At 37.4% G+C, this 20576-nt stretch overlaps 1 protein-coding gene and 1 long non-coding RNA gene across 2 annotated transcripts in view; one reads left to right on the plus strand and one right to left on the minus strand.

Annotated features, from left to right (window-relative positions):
• The window catches only part of iars2 (isoleucyl-tRNA synthetase 2, mitochondrial), a 97627-nt gene that overhangs the window by 57968 nt on the left and 19083 nt on the right, over window positions 1–20576 (minus strand). Inside the window, exons 12-13 of the mRNA XM_043695778.2 lie at window positions 18604–18764; window positions 586–688 (exon numbers count right to left, since the gene is read on the minus strand). Of these exons, the coding sequence (XP_043551713.2) occupies window positions 586–688; window positions 18604–18764 (264 nt within the window). The remainder of the gene's footprint in view (window positions 1–585; window positions 689–18603; window positions 18765–20576) is intronic.
• LOC122552807 (uncharacterized) lies at window positions 3478–6677 on the plus strand. The gene is made up of 3 exons (XR_006312506.2): window positions 3478–3718; window positions 4515–4628; window positions 6105–6677. It is a non-coding gene; the product is annotated as an uncharacterized LOC122552807 (long non-coding RNA).

Below are 20576 nucleotides of genomic sequence, written 5' to 3' on the forward strand. Positions count from 1 at the left end.
ACATTCAAATTATCAGACTAAAATGTTAAGTTTTAAAATGATGTATGGCTATGAAGTCTAATTGGTGCTAGGCAGGGCCATAAAAGAGGAAAGACAACAATTTAACTCTGCCACCCTCAAACAAAAAAAATCTCAAGTCAAATTTAATGTGTACTATGAACTGTGGTGTCAGATTACAATATGAAATGATATTGCGATTGAATATTAACCAAATGTTTCAAAATGGTGTGCTGAAACAATTTAATACTTTTCAATGGTGCTTTTTCTGTTTGCAGGGGTCCTTTCTGGAATGTTGACAGGTTTTAAATTTCCACACGTTGACTTTTGGGTAATTTTTATGATATTTTTGATAGATCTAGTGCGATGTCATTTACTCCTCTTTAGATGCCTGTAAGATAATCATTTAAGCTAACTATGTCTGTGCTCCTTTCCTTTTATATTCAATCAAGCTATCTAGCAAATAACTTTTGCGTAATTTACAAGGAAGTTGCACAGGATTTCCTTTCAATAGTTTGCACAGCAGTTTGAAATTTTACAGTTCCTCTTGTAATGCGTATGAGACCATCACCTCTTCAGATTACTAACCTTTTTTAAAATTTCCTTAGTCAGGAGCTGGTCCAAAGGTAGAGTCCACCAACAGTCACTACCGTGTTCTTTCAACAGTTTGATAAGATGATTCCCTGTGTATCTGTGTGGGAAGTTACACCTGATTAGACAATTCATAGTCATATTGACAAACAACAGTGAAGTTCAGTTCTTAAAATAAGCATTCCATGATTTCCAATATCAGTGGTCTGTCTTTCCTTTTTGGGGGTGAAGAGGGAGATTAGACTAGATATAACAAAGTAGTTTATAAAAATGACCACAATGCAATGCATTTGTAATAAATTCTGTATGAAAGCAATAGCTACTTAAACTCTGATGATTAAAGTCACTATTTCTCAGCAAACGATGAAAAAACTCACAGCGTCCGTCATTTCCTGATAAAAAGCAGCTGTATTTATAAAAGTCAAGCTGCAACTCCTTAAAACACTGTGGATGATGTTTTAATATATTAAATTTTAAAAAATACTAATAAAAACAAAGAAGCAGAAAAAATCTTGGCATGTCTAGCAATATTGTCATACAGCACAGAAACAGATCCTTCTGTCCAACTTGTCTATGCTGACCAAGTTTCCCAAACTAAACTAGCCTCACTTGCCTGTATTTGACCCATATCACATCTAATCCTTTCTTATTCATGTACTTGTCCAGATGTCTTTTAGGTGCCTGTAACTGCATCTACCACTTCCCCTGGCAATTCATTCTAAACTGGAGCAGGAAAATCATTCCTGATGAAGGGCTTTTACCCAAAACATTGATTTTCCTGCTCATCGAATGCTGCCTGACCTGCTGTGCTTTTCCAGCACCATTCTAATCTAGACTCTGGTTTCCAGCATCTGCAGTTCTTGTTTTTACCTAATTCATTCCACACTCGAATCAACCAGTGTGTGAAAAAGATCCCTCTCAAGTCCCTTTTAAATCTTAATCCCCTCACCTTAAAAATATGCCCTCTAGTTTTGAACTCCCCTACCCTCCATTCCCTGTATCTAAGCCCCTCATGATTTTGCAAATCTTTGGAGAGAAAACAACAGTTAATGCTTGGGATCCAATGGGACTGTTGTGGTTCTGTTCGCCGAGCTGGGAACTTGTGTTGCAGACGTTTCCTCCCCTGTCTAGGTGATATCCTCAGTGCTTGGGATGTCATGTTGCTTGTCATCTGCGTGTGTGGCTACTAAGGATAGCTGGTCGTGTCGTTTCGTGGCTAGTTGGTGTTCATTGCTGTGGATCGTTAGCTGTCTTCCTGTTTGTCCTATGTAGTGTCCCAGTCCTTGCATGGGATTTTGTACACTACATTGGTTTTGCTCATGCTGGGTATCGGGTATCGACACGACCAGCTATCCTTAGTAGCCACACACGCAGATGACAAGCAACATGAGTTCAACTGGGACAACACTACTATTATAGGACAAGCCAAACAGAGAACAGCCAGGGAATTCCTAGAGGCATGGCACTCATCCACAGATTCAATCAATAAGCACATCGACCTGGACCCAATATACCGACCACTGCAACGGACAGCTGGAACTGACAACCAGAAGCGGCAGAGACAAACCACTGTAAATGCCGAAGGAAACATCACAGAAGCGCTTCACAGGAGGCTCCCAAGCACTGAAGATGTCACCTAGACAGGGAACGAAATGTCTGCAACACAAATTCCCAGCTCGGTGAACAGAACCACAATGAGCACCCAAGCTACAAATCTTCTCACAAACTTGGAACATCCAATGTGACTCTCTAGAACTGTTCCAAAGGAGAGTCATATTGGATTCAAAATGTTAATGTTGATTCTCTCCCCACAGAAGTTGCTAGGCTGGAGTAGTTTTTTACTCTTATTTAAATTTTAGTGAATGATTGCTGAATTGATTGAAATATAGGGCCGATTTTAACTATCTGTAAGTGAATACACTTTGAGTTTAAATATCACCTATAGTGTTATTTTGGTGAGTTTTGCCAGCACTGTTTTTTTTATTTCAGATTTCCAGAGTCTGCAGTATTTTATTTTTATTTGTTTCTTCGTTTTCAATGCAATAAGATAAGTAATGGAATGAGAGAGAAACAAATATACATTTTACTTAATAATGTATTTAAAGCATTGCCCTGAATGTGATTAACATTAACTACACACTAAAACAGGAACACAAAATAAATCAAAAGGAGAAGAATATTGTTCTTCTGACCAAGAATGATTTTTCCACTCCTTCCAAATTCCCTTGCATAAAATGCCCCTTTGCTTCCTCAATTTTAAGGTTAACAAAAAGTGGCGTAACTTTGTATACCTCAAGGCATGAAAGTCAATCATTACAAATAAAGTTTTTAAGGACATTTAAACCGCTTGTGACTATATCAATGAGAAAATAAAGCCATCTATAAGCCCACAGTAATGACATAACTTCATAACATGGATGTACATCTTATTTCTGAAACAACTGCATTATTTCATTCACTGACAAATGTGTAGTCATGACCCTCCTCTATCGGCTGCTCAATTTCTCTTTCGATTTTGCCCCCTTTCCCTCCATCTGAATAGCTGCCTAACTAGCCAAAATAGTAAAAGTTACAAATATTTATTTTGTTGTATTTATTTAATTCTACACCTGTAATTGTTTTCAAATTTATTCATTTGAAAGGAAAAACTAGCTACTTTCACTGTGAAAAATCCACTTACTTTTCAGTTTGGTCAATCATGTAACAATTTACTGAAATGGAATTACATATCAAAGATATTATTTCAAATGACTCTCTTTGAAATATTTGAAACTCATGCTAGCTACACTGGGTATACAAAGTAACTTTATTAAATATTTGCAGTCTGGGTAATCATTAACTCACATTTATTAACTTCACATCAGCCAAGGTCCATAGTACTTTTTAAAGAAAATACAAAAGTGAAATTTATTTTCCACTGCTTTCCATTTGATGCAAAATCTCCAAGCAATGTTTGCAGCTAAAGAAGAAATACAGCTGTATTGTATTTTCTCACTTCTCAGAATGAGGGCATCAGTGGAAAGCCCAGCAATTGTTGTCCATCCCTAGCAGAGATGAGCGATTCGGTATAATTTGCAAGAAGGTTGGGACGGCAGCCATGGATCAACCACGATAGTCAAATAAAGGCCAGGTGAGGCAAAAACAAGTTTTATTCCTTACATTAGAGAATATGTTTTTTTAAATGACAAACAACAACTTCATGGTCACTTTTACTGATGTCAGCTACTTTATTTCCTGATTTCTTTTCAAATTAAGTTCAAAATCTCAGCCTGCTATGGTAAGATTTAAGTTCGTGCCCTCTGAAGTATGGACACTAAGTTTTGAAGTAAATTTTCTTTAAATGCAAGATGTATTATTAGAGTTCAATTGACTAGATATTGTCACAATGTTGATAAAATCAGTTTGTAGCAGGTAAGGAGTCTGTTGCATAAGCATTTAAGTGCTTATACATCCATTGTTTAAAAGCAGTCATGATAATGTAACTGCACTATAAAACTTGAAAGCAGTGTTTTGACTCTTAGCACAAATATTCCAAACCAAAGTTTTACAAAGCTGCAAAACCATGAAAGATAAACTATTGAAATGTATTAGAACTGATACAGCACACACTTCAGCAAAATGCAAGTTTATGTAGCCAAAAAATTAATCTTTTTGATTTAAGCAAAGAGCTGATCAGAAAAAAACACGGCTGTACGGGCACAGATCTAGGCGGAGTTCTAGCATTACATGACTTGCACTTGGTTTCAACAGCAAAGTGAATGATGTAATGCAGCGACCATGACACCAGCCAATGAGTTTATAGATTGATATTGACTGAGCAGAATGCTTATCTACTCTGGTAGAAACATTGCTGCAATAAACTGATGACTTGCAGATGGAAGTTGGAAGTAAAGTACTTATGGCCTTCCTCATGAATATCTTTTAAGGACCAAGAGTAGATCCAGACAGACAAGATAAATTTTCAACAACGACGTGCTGCTTCTTCCTCCCCTGTTAAAGTGGATACACTAGTCACTAAGCAATCCGTTCTTCTGAAACAAGTAAGTTCTGTGAAAATTTCAAAGAACTGATCTTATTGCATGTGACAAGTATTTCATTTGTATATATTGAAAGAGAATGATTTCCAATGAATTTGAGGGTAAGCCTGTATTTCTAAATTCAAGAGATGTGTGAAGATCCCAGTATATACTATGGTCAGACTGTAAGTTACTTTTCAGATACCGCTGCTAACTATAGAACAAAAAAATACTTCTTCAACATTTCTTTGATTGTAAGGATTCTTTGCCTTACCTATTAAAAACAAATATATCATATAATAGTTCTAATAATAAGTAAAGTTGCCACAGTCCTACCAGACAATAGGGTTGCCCTTTCAATAGAGAGAGACGATTGGTGCTACTTTAACCTGAGGTTCACCACACCTCAGGCAAGGGGAGAGGTTGAGAAGAGCACTTCATGGTAACCTCAGCCATGTGAAAATTGAACCCATGTTAGTGAAATTACTTTGCACCACAAACTGGCCAGCCATCTACTGAGCTAATCACCATTATAATAATGGTGCTTCATAAAATAGAAAAAAAACTGCGTTGATGTACGTACTACTAGTTTTAATTTTACCATAACATATTAAAACTCCCAAATGCCAGTAAGAAAAGTTAAAGGGTTGATGATGTGTTAGATTAATTGCATTTTAATGGTATCACTTATATACCCTTTTATAGAAGAATTCATTGATTTCATTATACATATCCTGGCATGTATCAAGCTAAAAAATAGCTCAACAAACACTTCGTTCGAAACATCATGTGCATTGTTTGATCACGTAGGGCTTAAAATTCCCTCCCATGATTGTAACACATTATCATGGAATGTGTTATTCTAAAGAATTAATTTTACTCCTTAGTTTGTTTAAGTAAAAATCTAGTTACTATTTGAAGAAACAGCTCAACTCACTACCAGCAAATTCTTGAATCTCTTATCAAAGATTGGTACTGTTATATCAATCAGCTAACAATGCTTGTCCCTCTCTTGTTCCAGTTTTCACAGCTTAGTATCAAACTTGGCTTTTAATGTCCCTGAAATATGAATCACCACATCCAGACTGTAGGAACTTTCATCACCATTGACGCAAATTTCTTTCTGGGATCTATTTCATTTATTTTGCTGAACTGTTTTTACATTTGAACTTGGGTCTGATTATCTGACATTATAGTCATATTTAAGACTTACTATCTGTGAAAAAGATGTGGCTGTATAATTTTATTTTCTCTGGGGTCTCAATTGAGATTCTTATTCAAAAAAGTTTCTCCTATTACTCCAAGTCATTCAGGATGCCATCCAAACATCTTAAAACCAAATGTGTGATGGACAGTCAAATGAAAAGGCTAACAACTTTGCAAAGTATTCTTGTCCCTTTTATCAATGACTTGTTACAAATTACCATTTTCTACAAATAAATATGTATGATAAATGATAATCTGTTTTAAACTGTTGATAACACTGTGTTTCTGTCATAGTTCAGCTTCAACAACAAAAGGAACAAATTCTTTGTCATGATTGTGGAAGATTAAATTCACCTTGAAAAAAACTTTTAGGAAAACAAGAGAACAGCAGTGTGCATCAGGTGTAACAGCAACTCCATTTGGACGGAACTGGCTTCCAGTGGAGCTGCTGTTACTTTCGATGGGCACTAACATATCAAGGATCCCTTCCCTATTGAAGACACACTGTTTCTAGTCATTAACTGACCTAATAATGTTGTTGATTTTCTATGAGGTTCAGGTGTACAGGAGTATGACCTATGAATTGACAGCCAGTGCAATTACAGATTTGCCTGTCAGTTCTATAGGCCACTATCCTGTCCACTACAATTATACGAAGGTTAAATCCACACTTTGGGAACACAACTTATGTCTCTACTTTCTAAAATATATAAAGTAGAGATCTGAATTTATTCCACTATAACAGTTCAAATGAACTTCTGTTCTTTTGCATTTTAAAAAAAACATGTTTGTAACTATTATTCCAACTACCTTGCAACGTGTTATTACAAATATGTACTTCACAGTAATAAAACATGTAAACCAAAATTTTGCTTTTTGAATAATTCTCACAATAAATATGCAGCTAATATGATAAAGGGTATAACTTCCAAACTTGCAGATCAAGATTTTTCTTCAAAAAGGATTTGGAATAATGTCTCATTCTTCATGTTTCATATTTTAGCAATCTTGGACAGACAAGTATTTGAACATATGCAAAATACAATTTTATAAAGTACTATTTAAGTAGCAACTACACATATCAAAATTTACTGAAACTATAAAGTTAATATATCACTACTACACTTTCCAAAATGGTTGGTTTCTGTGCAAGTAATATTTTTGCTTCACTTTTAAATTGAATTAATTATTTTTCAAGTTCCAAATTTGTCCTGCTCACTTATGGAACAGTAATGAAAGCTTCTGAAAAATGGCTCATCTGTTTTGGCTCTAAAAGTACACTAGAGAACTTAAATAATGCTAAAAAGAGATATTTTGCTTTGTATTCAGTAGGACAAATGTAAAAATGCCAAATTTCAAACAATTTGTATTGCAGGATAACTGCAAAGTGCTGAATAGTTGGAAAGTTAACGATGATTGATTAAGGTGTTGACATGGAGGAAGCAGTGGGATACTTTAGGGTCCACAAGCTCCTGAGTATTTCAAAAACGACACAGGTTTGAACATATTCTTCATATTGGCAGAGAACAGGTCCCTTTGTACAAACCTATGTCACTTCTCGCAAGTATAATTGAGCAATTTTACAAATAGGATTGAATATCCAGGACTGGCTGTCACTAGCTGACTCGAGAACTTATAAGTCAGGTTGCTCACAAACATTTCCAAATTTCAGCTGAAAATTCATAATTAAGGATGGTTCCTGCATCTGGTACCACCTAACAATGAAGTTTGCCACAAGGGCTATTATAGTTCAAAGATAAAATTCATATAATGAGGTGTGGCTTCATGTCACTGGAGGAAATGTCACCACTTTAAGTTGCGGGACACTGCTGAGTTTCCTTGCTGAGTAATCTCCAATAATACAATCCATCGAAAGCCCTTTAGTAGTCACAAGGAATTAAGATACATTTAGGTGGTATAATAGCCTTGCACATTGAAAGTGACAAATAATCAGTTTTTACAAAGATATTTTAAGACATGACTTTATCTAAACTGAACATTTAGAAGAAAAACAGCATATTAGTTAAATATCTTAAAATCACTACCAAATCTATTGAAATCTTACAATACAATGACAAATTTCCTCATTTTACATCTTTACTGAGAACATTTGCCAGGAATTCTCAAGTCTAGAAATCAAAATAATGAATAGTATGATTTTCAAGAGCAAGTTTTATTTGACCAATCTCTGATTTATTTGAAGAGGTAACAGAACAGACAAGGGTAGAATAGCAGATTCAATTCATCTGGAATTTCAGAGGGCCTTGCATAAAATATTAGATAAAACACTAATGGACAAGATCAGAGCAAGTGGAAACACGGAACAAACAAATTGTTAGCTAGTTGGTTGCAGGCAAAAAGCAGACAGTAGAAGCAAAGGATAGCTGTTCAGAAGATAGATGCGCACCACAAGGATCAGTGCTCATCAAGGCAAGTGTTGCTGTGAAGAGCAGAGGACAGTTTTGTGTTAAAACCAATAAAATGCTTACAAAAATACTCAAAAATAAAAATGAGGTGAGACGTTTGGAGCTTTAAGGTACAAGGATTGCCATCGGGCCTTCCTGAAATATTCGGATAAAGTGGAATGATTTTTAAGCTCACACGAGGTTTTAACTTAACACGGCTGGATGAAAGGAGTCTACTAAAAACCTGGAGTAATTTTGAGCTTTTCCTGTAATGATTCACGTCTGCCAGAAGAATGGTGCGAGCAAAAGGGGTTGCAGATCCCCTCAATAACATGTATTCCTGAAATGAAGGCATAGTCAAAGGGAATGGTTTTGGGAAGGTATACAGATTGGTACTGAAACAAGGAAAGAAGTTACAAGGTACATGGGCTTGATGTTGGTCAAGCATCTGTTCATAAACGATTAAAGAATAAATATCAGACATGTTGGAGTAAAAGATGCTGTGCACAGAGTCATGAAAGTTAGATAAGAATAACTATGGAAGAACAAGTGAGGCAATGATGATATCTGAAGACAAGGCTAAGGATTTAAACACTATTTCTTTCCCACAAAGAGAACCAGTGGAGATTTGCAGAATTCTGAAGTCATTAATTACGTACATAACGGTTATAAATGCAAAGGTTGTACTGTGTAGCCCAATAAAGTTATTTTTTCCATTGCATGTCAAGGATTTCTTGAATGTAGATCCTTGCTAGACAGCAGAAGATAGACTGATGAGGTAGTTAATTTTAAAAAACATGACAGCTAATTACAGGTCAATTGCAATATCATCTGTCAGAAATAATATAAATAAGGAAGATGGCGCCAATTTTCAGGATTAAGTGAGAAAGATTTACAAGTAACTAGCACACATTTCATAAACAAAAACAGATGTTGCTGGAAAAGCTCAACAGGTCTGGCAGCTTCTGTGAAGGGAAATCAGATCTGGGGAAGGGTCACCGGACCCAAAACGTTAACACTGATTTCTCTTCACAGATGCTGCCAGACCTGTTAAGCTTTTCCAGCAACATCTGTTTCTGTTTATGAAATGTGTGCTAGTTACTTGTAAATCTTTCTCACTTAATCCTGAAAATTAGCACTATCTTCCTTATTTATTGGGGTTTTTTTAGTTCTTATTTAATAAACACTTCAAATCGAATGATAAGAGCTCAAAAACCTCAGAATTCATGGAAAAGGTCAGCAAACCCAATACGTAGAGGATTTGCAATGCAGAAAGGATGTTGGGACTTTGGAAAAGCTTTTGACAAAAATATTACAGGGCACAATTAAGGGAATTGAAAAGTGGGCTAAAAACTGGTTAGATAAAAGTAAGAGTAGGAGATAAAAACAAAAACAAATTTCTGCAGAAGCTGGGATTCTGAAATAAAACCAGAAATGACCTAAAATACTCAGCAGGTCCCTGCCAGTTACAAAGAGTGTTTAAAGAATGGTAGGAAGTAAATAATGCCGATTCAAACTGTTCAATTCCTGGTATTGTGCTGCTCAACTGGAATTATTTGCTTGAAGGCTAAATAGCAAAATGGACTGTTTGGTCTGAATAGCTTATATGTGTCGTGATTTCTATATATTTTTGTTCACTGACAAAGCTAGAAACTGTGACCTTAGAGAAAAGTTAAAGAGTGTTCATGATAGTTATAATTTGTATCTGCAATCACAGCCCACAAGACAGAAATTTCAAGAACAAATCTGCAAACAATTTAATATAGAGGTAAATAAACTTATGAAGTTTTTCTAAATTCAAAACTTTTAATGTATCTCAAAGGATTAGAGAATGCATTTGCCAATTAACCAAACCCAATGACCTCCACTTTTTTCCATAGCCACGTAGAATGTTAGTCATGACAAAGAGCGGATTGCACGATGACTGATCAAAGTCCCACAAAAGCAATCCAACAGCGTCCATGTATTAATGCACAGACAGATCTCGGTTAGATAACAAGATTACCTGTCCAATTGTAACATTTCAAAGCTTAGATTACCTTGTAATAATGTTTCCACTTTTGATTTGTTTTAACATGTCAGAATGCCATGGTGCTTCACATAACACATTAACTTTTGAACAGCAATGAGGGTCATATAGGCACATGCACTTAACAAGTGAAAACAAGAACGATGGATGTGAAAATCAGAAACCAAAACAGAAATTGCTGGAAAGACTCAGAAGGTCTGGCAGCATCTGTGAAGAGAAATCAGAGTTAACATATCAGTTCCAGGGACCCTTCTTCAGAACGGTTTGGAAAACTGTTGGCAGCAGGTGAAGTGTTACACCTACACAACAGAGTAAAATTGTCTTAAGCATTAACTTCAGAAGAACATTCATCTACATTTCCATTAGCAAACTTTCCTTTATTTCATATTATTAGTCCGTAACACGACTAAGTCCAAGAGAGGGATGAGAAACAGAAAAATAATTGGACCAGTTTAAAACAGAGATGTGTATAACAAATACAAGACATGGCAGTGAAAGGTTATCTGAATAATGGAAGTCAGAAAGATTTTAAAGTCAAGTCTGAAGCTATTTTCTGTAATGAGAACTCAGGAGTTCCAACGTTAACATGGAGATTGAATGAATGAGTAGTTTTAAAGAAAAAAAAGAGATCATCCAACTAAGTTCATGAATATTTTTATGGAAGAAACTGTAATTAATTCGACAGGCTTGCTACATCTCAAAGATGTTATGTTTCCACGATGACAAAACTTGAGTTTTTTTCTGCATTTGGAGTCAGGATAAATAAAGTCCAATATGAATCTAACACACCTCTGATTTATGGCATAGTGTGTCATTTTGTATTGCAAATGCAAACCTTCTCATTAAAAACAAATTCAGTTGTGAAATTTGAGATTGGAAAGTCTGATAACTTTTGTTTACCTATGGTGTGAAGAGATTTGTTTGCTCCTATCCATTGTTCTTTAAGTAACTACATAAAGGCAGAACATCTCACACGTTTTGTACATTCATTCATTTAACTGCATCTATAAACATTACTTTTTTGAAGGATTTCTGCTAGATTTTGCACTGAACTTTGACATGATTCAATAAATTTTAACTGGAGAATTCTATTTTGTCATTTGTGATTTTTCAAATAGCTGATTGAAATTTGAGTCAACATATCTGCTACGGGGATGTCCCATCCCTGTTTAGTCCACCCAATCTAGTACATTGCCTGTTTCAAACCCCCTGTGAACAACTCAACTGAAGAGAAATTCATAGAACAGAAACAGACAAAAATAGCTAATCTACAATGTATTCTTTACATTTACCTCGACTAATGCATCTAACCCACACATTCCTGAACACTATGGACAATTTTGCATGGCCAATTCACCTAACGTGCAGATATTTTTGGATCATGGGAGGAAACCAGCGCACCCGGAGGAAACACATGTAGACAGAAGGTGCAAACACCACACAGTCGCAAGAGGCGGAATCGAACCTAGGTCCCTGGTACTGTAAGGCAGCAGTGCGAACCAATGAGCCACCATGCTGCCCATGTAGTTCTTTGTTTGAATAATCAAGTTTAGAAATACCAAAGGCAAGAATAAGACATTAAGAGGAAACTTGTGGATAGGGTTTATTTACATTTCTGCAAGATATGTAACAATGTGCCACACCAGAAGTTAAATGCACAAAATGGTGTTGAAAGCAACAGATTAGAATGGATAGAGGATTGGCTAGCTGATAGGAAACAGAGACGGCACAACAGAATCATTTAGGGTTTGTGGGATGTAATGTGTGGAAATGCTGCAGGGATAGGGGTTGGGGCCTCAACTATTTATAATCTACAACAGTAAGAAGGGACAGAATGTATGGTTGTTACATTTGCAGAAGTCACAAAGATAGGTAGCAAGTAATTTGTGAAGACACAAGGTGACTGAAAAGGTACAGATTAGGTGAGTAGGCAAAAATATTGGCAGATGATGCATGTGGGAAAATGTGAATTTGTCTACTTTAGCAGGAAGAATGGAAACACAGCATATTATTAATAGAGAGAAATTGCAGAACTCCAAGATACAAAGTGCCTTCTTATTAACCTGTTGTTTATGGATAAGATGAGGACAGTTATGGACCACTGCCGGAACCCCATTGTCATTAGTACAGTCAAGGCCTGGAGGGCGATACGTCAGAGTGAGGGTTGCTTATGCAAGACTTCTCCGCTTACGCCTATAGTTGGCATGCCAGGGTTCCGACCAGGGATGATGGACTCAGGGTTCAAACTATGGGCAGGGAGAGGAGTTTCTAGTTTGGGAGACTTGTTCAAAGGAGAGGTTATGATGTCTTTTGAGCAACTGAGCCACAAATATGGGTTGCCCAGCAGAGACCTTTTCCATTTTTTTCAGATTAGGGATTTCATCCAGAAGAAGACTATGCTTCTCACTAAGCCCTATAAGCCTGATATAGAGAGGTAGTTGCTACGTTCGACAAGCACCCTTTCGGTTAATGCCCTCTATCTCCTGCTGGGTGGCAGGGCCTGGCAGGATATTAACTGGTTATGTGAGATTTGGGAGAAAGAGCTAGGAGTGAAGATCTCTTCTGAAACATGGGAGAACGCTCGAAAGATCTCAATCTGTAATAGGACATGCGCTATGGAGTTAAAAGTTCTGCATAGGATTCTTCTGGCACCAGACCATCTGGCAAAGTTTAAAAAAGGGGCATCTTCAGTGTGCCCCAAATAAGTGTAGGTACTCTTACCCATTGCTTCTGGACATGCCACAGGCTCCATATGTATTGGGGTGCTGTGGCGGGTGAGATAGGGAGGGTATTGAGGGCTGAAGTCAAAGTAGACCCGATATCTCTCCTCTTAGGTCTACTGGATTTACCATCTTTAGACAGGCATGGGAAGAAACTATTTAATATTCTTGCATACTGTGCACGGAAGAATATTCTGATGAACTGGGTGTCTGACAAGCCGTCGGGCTTGCTGGGATGGCAGAAATTAATTATGGAACACATTCCCTTGGACTTTTATTTACAAACCTGGTGCACCACAGAACAGACCATTTTTATAAAACATGGCAGCCCTACTTGAGTTATTTGGATATAGATTTGTCAGTTATCTTAACTAGGGCATTTGTTTAACCAGGATGGTTAGGTTTGTCAAGCCCTGGGCCCTGAGGGGGTCTTCTGAGTTAATACGGGTGTATATATCTATATATCTATACTATGGTCCTGTTCCTTTGTTTGGAAGCTTTGTGCCGAGCATAGCTGTTATGTATTCTGTGGTTTGTTTTTGCTTTTCCTTCATTTTTTTGATCTTCTAGTTATTTATTAGTGTTGCTTTGCACAGTGTTAGGGTTTGTTTTGTATTATAGGGTAGGTTAGTAGTTAGTAGACAGTAGTTGTATTGGAATTTGTGGTTTTTTCCCTTTTTATTATACTGATATTTGTTATTGATTGTATTTTTCAATAATTTTGTTTGTAAAGTTAAAAAAATTTGCTAATAAATAGATTGACAAAAAAAGTGTATAAGTCCTGCTAAGATTTGCAGCACCTGCTAAAATGCAGCACCTCACGTTTATCTAAATTAAACTCCATCTGCCACTTCTCAGCCCGTTGGCGCATCTGATCAAAATCCCATTGTAATCTGAGGTAACCTTCTTCGCTGTCCACTACACCTCCAATTTTGGTGTCATCTGCAAACTTACTAACTGTACCTCTTATGCGCACACCCAAATCATTTATATGAATGAGGAAAAGTAGTGGACCCAGCACCGATCCTTGTGGCACTTCACGGGTCATAGGCTTCCAGTCTGAAAAACAACCCTGCACCACCACCCTCTGTCTTCTATCTTTGAGTTAGTTCTGTATCCAAATGGCTAGTTCGCCCTGTCACTCCATGAGATCTAACCTTGCTAACCAGTCTTCCATGGGGAGCCTTGTTGAATGCCTTACTGAAGTCCATATAGATCATGTCCACCGTTCTGCCCTCGTCAATCCTCTTTGTCACTTCTTCAAAAAATTCATCTACTGAATTATCAACGATCTTTTGAATTTCCACACTATCCTCACAGTTTACAAAGTTCCATGTTTGAATTGTCCACAAACTCTGAAGATGTCCCCTGGACACCAAGATCTAAAATGTTTACTTCCCAAGAAAAATAATAATATCGATCCGTTGGGAACTTCATCAGAAACTTTCTTCTAGTCTGATAATATTTATTAGTCATTATTTGCTGTTTCCAGTCACTCAATTTTGCTACTGTCCTTTTTATTGCATGAGCTCTGACTTTGCTCACTAGTCTGTTGACACAATACAATAACCGAACACCTCTGCAAGTCCACATACACCTCATCAACAGTATTTTCATCAATACTGTCTGTTACCTCTTCAAAAGAAATTCCAACAAATCAGTTAAACATGACTTTCCCCAAAGAAATCCATGCATGCACTCTTTAATCAACCCACACTCATCCATGTTACTGTTAATTCTACGTTGAGCTATTGTTTCTAGTTTTTCCACCAAAGGTTAATCTGACTGATCTATAAATGCTGGGCTTATCCTTGCACTCTTCTTTATATTAGGTATAATGTTTGCAATTTTCCAATCCTCAGTCCAAAGGAAGACTGAAAAAAGTAATCAGAACCTCAACAATTTCCATTCTCACTTCCTTCAGCATCCTTTGATGCATCTCATGCAATCAGTGCCATGTCAACTTTAAGCATCAACTGTTTATCCAATACCCCTCCTCATCAATTTTGAACACCTCTGGTAAATAAATTTTCATACTTCCATGGTCTCAGTAAAGAGGAAACAAAGTAGTCATTTAATACCTCAGCATCCACATGAAATTGTCTTTTTCAGATCCTTAATAGGCTTCACTTCTTTTACCAATCTTTTACGGAGGACGACTTTGGGATTCCCTTTAGTGTTTGCTGCCAATCTCTTTTCATTCTCGGTCTTTGGTAGTCTGGCTCTTATCGTGTTTTCTACCCGATATCTGTCAGAAGCACATCTTTTTGCTATCTTTTGTTTTAATTTCTGTATCTGCTTGCCATTCCTGGGAGTTCTGCATTTGTGTGCCCTATCTTTCCCTTTTCAGGGATATGCCTTGAATCGGATAGAACCATCAATCTTTGAAGGCAGCTCATTGTTTAGCTGTTTGGTCCCAGTCTAATCGGCCCAGTTCCATCATCTCATTGAAGTCAGCACTCCCCCAGTTAATTATTCTCACGCTGATTGTTCATTGTTCCTTTCCTCCATCATCCTAAACCTTATGACACAATGATCACTGATTCTTAAATGCTCCCTCACTGACAAAATGATCTACTTGGCCCACCTCATTCCCAAGAACCAAGTCTAGCAATGCCACCTGGCTCATTAAAATGGATACATTACTGTACAAAATTCTACTGAACACAATCTAGGAATTCCTCCCCTTCTTTAGTCTTTAAATTATACAAATGTAAACTGGAATGGTTGGAGTGTAAAATTCCAAATCATAACTATTCTACAATGTTTGCACTTCACTGTAATTTCCTTGCAGCTTTGTTCCTCTACACACCCTCGACTAGTTGGTGGCCTATAGAGTATGCCAGGTAATCCTTTTTTTAATTTAGATTTAGCCAAATAAATTCTGTCCTTGAAACCTTTAGACATGCTTTCTCCAATGCTTTTCTTAACCATAACCATCACCCCACCTCCTTTCTTCTTTTCCTACCTTCCCTGAACCCCTGTATATCAAGGAATATTGGCCACTGCGTCTTGCTCTTTCTTCAGCTAGGTCTCTGTTAAAGCAACATCATTATATGCAGCTACATCCAGTCAGAATGTTCAGATCCCATGAAAACAATCAACTCACTGGAGAGGGCAGCTCCACAAATATACCCATCGTTAAGCATGAGGTTGCCCAGCTCATGAATACTGAGTGTATGATTTATCTTGGCTCATCCAGATGTAACCAGATAGACGCTAATCTTCAGCCAATACAAAGCACCAAACAATGCAAAGATTATAGGCCCTGATAACATTCCAGCAATGTTACTAAAGACATGCTCCAGAATCTGCTGTACCCAATACAGCTACAACACTGGCATTCCCTAACCAAATGGAAAATTGCCCAGGTATGCTCTGTACAGAGAAAACAGGACAAATCCAACATAGCTAACTACCAAACCATCAGTCTACTCTTAATAATCAGTAAAGTAATGGAAGGTGTCATCAGCTATCAAGCAGTTTCTGCTCAGAATAACCTGCTCAGTGACACCCAGTTTGGGTTCTGCCAGAGCCACTGAGCTCCTGGCCTCATAATAGGCTCGGTTTAAATCTGGACAAAATAGCTGAATTGCAGAAGGAAGGTAAAGTGACTGCCCTTGACATCAAAGGCACATTTGACCAAGCCTGGTATCAAAGAAGCCCTAGCAAAGCTGGAATCAATGGAAATCAGGGCTAAGTTCTCTGCTCGTTAATGTCATACCTGGCAGGTAGGAAGATGATTGTGGTTTTTCGAGGTCAGTCATCTCAGCTCTGCAGGGAGTTCCTCAGGACGGTATTCTAGGCCCAACCATCTTCAGCTGCTTCCCTCCATCATAAGGTCAGAATTGGGAAGGCTTGCTGATGATTGCACAAATGTTCAGCACCAGTCACAACTCCTCAGATAATGAAGCAGTTCATGTATAAATGCAGCAAGACCTGGACAATATCTGGGCTGACAAGTAACATTTGTGTCACACAACTGCCAGACAATGACCATATTCTACCAGACAGAATAAACTTGACATCCAGTAGTGTTAGTATCACTGAATCTCTAACCATCAAAATCCTCAGGGTTGCCATTGAACAGAAACAAAACTGGACTAACCATATAAATACTGTGGCGACTAGAACTGATCAGAGGCTAGGAATCCTGCAGCAAGTGTCTCACCTCTTGACTCCTCAAAGCCTGACAACAATGTATAAGTCATTATGGTGATGGAATTATCCTCATTTGCCTAGCTAAGTCCAGCTCCAACATCACCAACCAGGGTAAAATAAGCACACTTTATTAACACCACATCCCTTCACCATAAATGCTCAGTAGCAGCAATGTGTACCCTCTGTAGACGCTTTGCAGGGATTCACCTAAAACTTCTTAGACAACACCTTCCAAAACTACAACCATTCCCACCTAAAAATACAAAGGCAGCAGCTTCCTGGGAACACCACCACCTGCATGCTCCCCTCTAAACTTCTCACTTTGAAAAATATCACTATTCCTTTAGTAACACAGGTTTAAATTCTCAAATTCCCTCCCTAGCAACATTATGAGTCTACCAACCAGCACATGGACTGCAGAAGTTCAAAAAGACAGCTCACCACCACCTTAAGAGCAACTAGGGATGGGCAATAAATATTGGTTCAGCCAGCGATAGCCACATTCCATGAATGAATACTTTTATTAAAAAGAAATCCACATTCCATTCTGCATCTGTAACTCACTAATCATATTCACTATACTCTATACATTCATACACACAGAACCCAGTCATATACATAACCTTGACTTAGTACTAGAACAGAGGAAGTGAAGTTAGATTAAAGGAGAAATTAAAGCATTCCATCTGCCTCTCTAGTATTTTGTGCACCTTAGTTAGTTACCCTTTTCTGAGATGCTCTCCTGGTTCCCACAACCCTGATTTAATTTAAACATTAACAAAGTACCCCACAAGAAAATCCATCCTGGCTCTGTTCAGGTGCAGTCCCTCTGGGTTTGTACAGGTGCCATCTCCTTCACATCCAGTCCCAATGTCCTAGGAACCTAAACTCCGATCTTTGGCATAATATTTCCAGCTAAGGGTTAAACTATTTTGTCTTCACATTTCTCATTTGCATGAAGTACTAGAAGGAATCCAGAGATTGTTACTTTTAAGGTGTTGCTCGCTAGTCTTCTAAATTAGCTTCCTAAATTCTGATTCTAGGACCACATCCCCTTTCTACCTATGCTGTTAGTACCAATATAGACCAATATATATGTTCTTTCTTTGCTGTGCACAATTGACCATGAATGATGACACAGACTTAGCTATTGCTGCTCTCCTCTGAAGAGACTGGCGCATTTCTTTCCCTAAATGACTTAATGAACCAGATGATAATAGTCATGCTCACCATTACTGATGGCCAGGTTTATAGTTGAGATTTATTAATTGAATTTAAATGCAATTAACTGCTATAGTGGGATTGGAACCTATGTCTTAGGCCTAATGATTATTCGTTCAATGATATTACCTCTATGCCACCATCTCCCCAAACATTCTAAAAGGCAAGGTAAACAAGTATAAATGTTCATGTTCCTACTTTTGTCGATTATTGCAAGCTGTCACAGAAACATATTTATGAATTTAAAAGCATCTTACTTGTTTATAAGCGGCTCTGCAGTTTCTTTGTGATAGAAAACAGGAATGGGTACCCCCCAGCACCGCTGTCTTGAAATGCACCAATATGTCCGCCTGTCCAACATGGCAAGCATACTGTTCATTGCTGAATGTGGAATCAGTTTTACTTTCTTTAATAACTCCTAAAGCACAGGAACAAAACATCTTATTTTAGTACTAAGAATATTGACAAAATTGAAAATTACTCCATTAAAAAAAATCAAATGAAACAGAGAAAATGTCGAGTGATATCTTCAGTTCAAACAATACTTCTATTTTTATTTTAAAAAAAACACATTCCAGCTGTCAGCTTTTTCACCAATGCCTCAACATGGAAAGGCATTGGTCAGATTCTTACAACCGAAATAAAAATAAAACCGACAGTACTTCCCCAGCAGGTGCACTGTTGCATCTTGCTGATAGTCTTGGCACTGAACTTAACACAACATGGACTCAGGATCCTTACTCACTGGCACCTCACTAAATTATATTACTTCATTGTTACAGGATCAACATCCTGGAATGCTCTTCCATGCAATACTGTAGGTATACTTGCACATGACTGCCTGCAGCTCATGACTAAGTATTAAAAGGCATGAATGTGCAATAAACACTGGCATTGCCAGAGATGTTCAGATCCCATGAAAAGATAAATTTAAAAAGACAGCAGAAAAAAAAATATAGTTTGTGCACTCAGTAATGCGTCATTTCTTTAGAAATAGCGTGATTAAATAACCTCCTTGGCTCTGAAATCTGATTCCTTCAAAAGCTGAAGTTTTAGAGAATGTTTTAAAACTATTTCTTTATCTCCCTTTATCCCAGTTGCTCCTGATATTTATTTCATTTTCTTTTCTGATTCACATTTCTCTATGAATCCCATTTGAAACTTCCTGTTTTATATTCAGGTCTTAATGGAGATCCTTCATTCGGGATTACTGAAAAGCCTTGCTGCTTCTGTTATTGGTCACAAATGCCGGAGAGGTGCTGCACTGGGTCAGGTGCCAGATTACCGACCCACTCACTCAAAAAGTAATGAAAAAATGGTCAATAACTGCTCGAGGTGAGCACTCTTACTTTGCCACTGACTGCAAAATCCTGACACCATACTGCAAATTCTTTTACCTGTTGCGTAAATAGAAAAATGCCAATTTGTTGAGGTAGAACTAACTTTGCATGCTTACAAATAATGAAAAAGCATGGCTTTCTTGCTTTACAAATGAGAACAAATCAGTCCATTATCTATTCCAATTCGCCTTTCAACATTTAATCTTTTTCTAATTCACATTAATACTTTTCATCACGGAACCAAAAAACATTAAATTGTTGAATTTAATATATTTGTAAAAATACAACTGAATCTACATTACTCACACCTGACAGAGTGATATACCATTCTTCAAGGAAAGACCATGGGATATTGGAGCACAACTCGGCCGTTCAGCCCATCGAGTCTGCTCTGCCATTTGATCATGGCTGATATGCCTCTCAACTTCATTCCCCTGCCTTCTCTTTTCAATCTTTGATCCCCTTACTAATGGAGAAATTATCTTTGACTATCTTAAATACATCAATGACTTGGACTCCACAGCCCTCTGCGGCAATGAGTTTCACAGAGTCATTCTGGCTGAAGAAATTCCTCCTCCTCTCATTTCTAAAGGGTTCTAAAGGGAAAACGATGTTATATCAAATTTCAAAACAGCAGCGTCTCTTTAAAGCTACAAATTATACAAGTATACCCTCACATTAAGGACAATTTCACTGCTGAAACAAAAGGATAAACCTGCAAATATACACCATGTCATTCAACAACTTCAATGGGAACAAATAGCAATAATGGGCTCAAGCTTTAAAACTAGAGAATTTAACAAGTTAATTTGCTTTCAAAGAATGATAACTGACTCAAACGTTTATCCAGCATTGTAGCGCTTGTTTATGATTTGGTGAAGAAATTTCAG

The sequence above is a fragment of the Chiloscyllium plagiosum genome, unplaced genomic scaffold (genome assembly GCF_037043375.1).
Source record: "Chiloscyllium plagiosum isolate Xiang-an unplaced genomic scaffold, Cpla_swu_hap1 HiC_scaffold_10, whole genome shotgun sequence".
Classification (NCBI taxonomy): Eukaryota; Metazoa; Chordata; class Chondrichthyes; order Orectolobiformes; family Hemiscylliidae; genus Chiloscyllium; species Chiloscyllium plagiosum.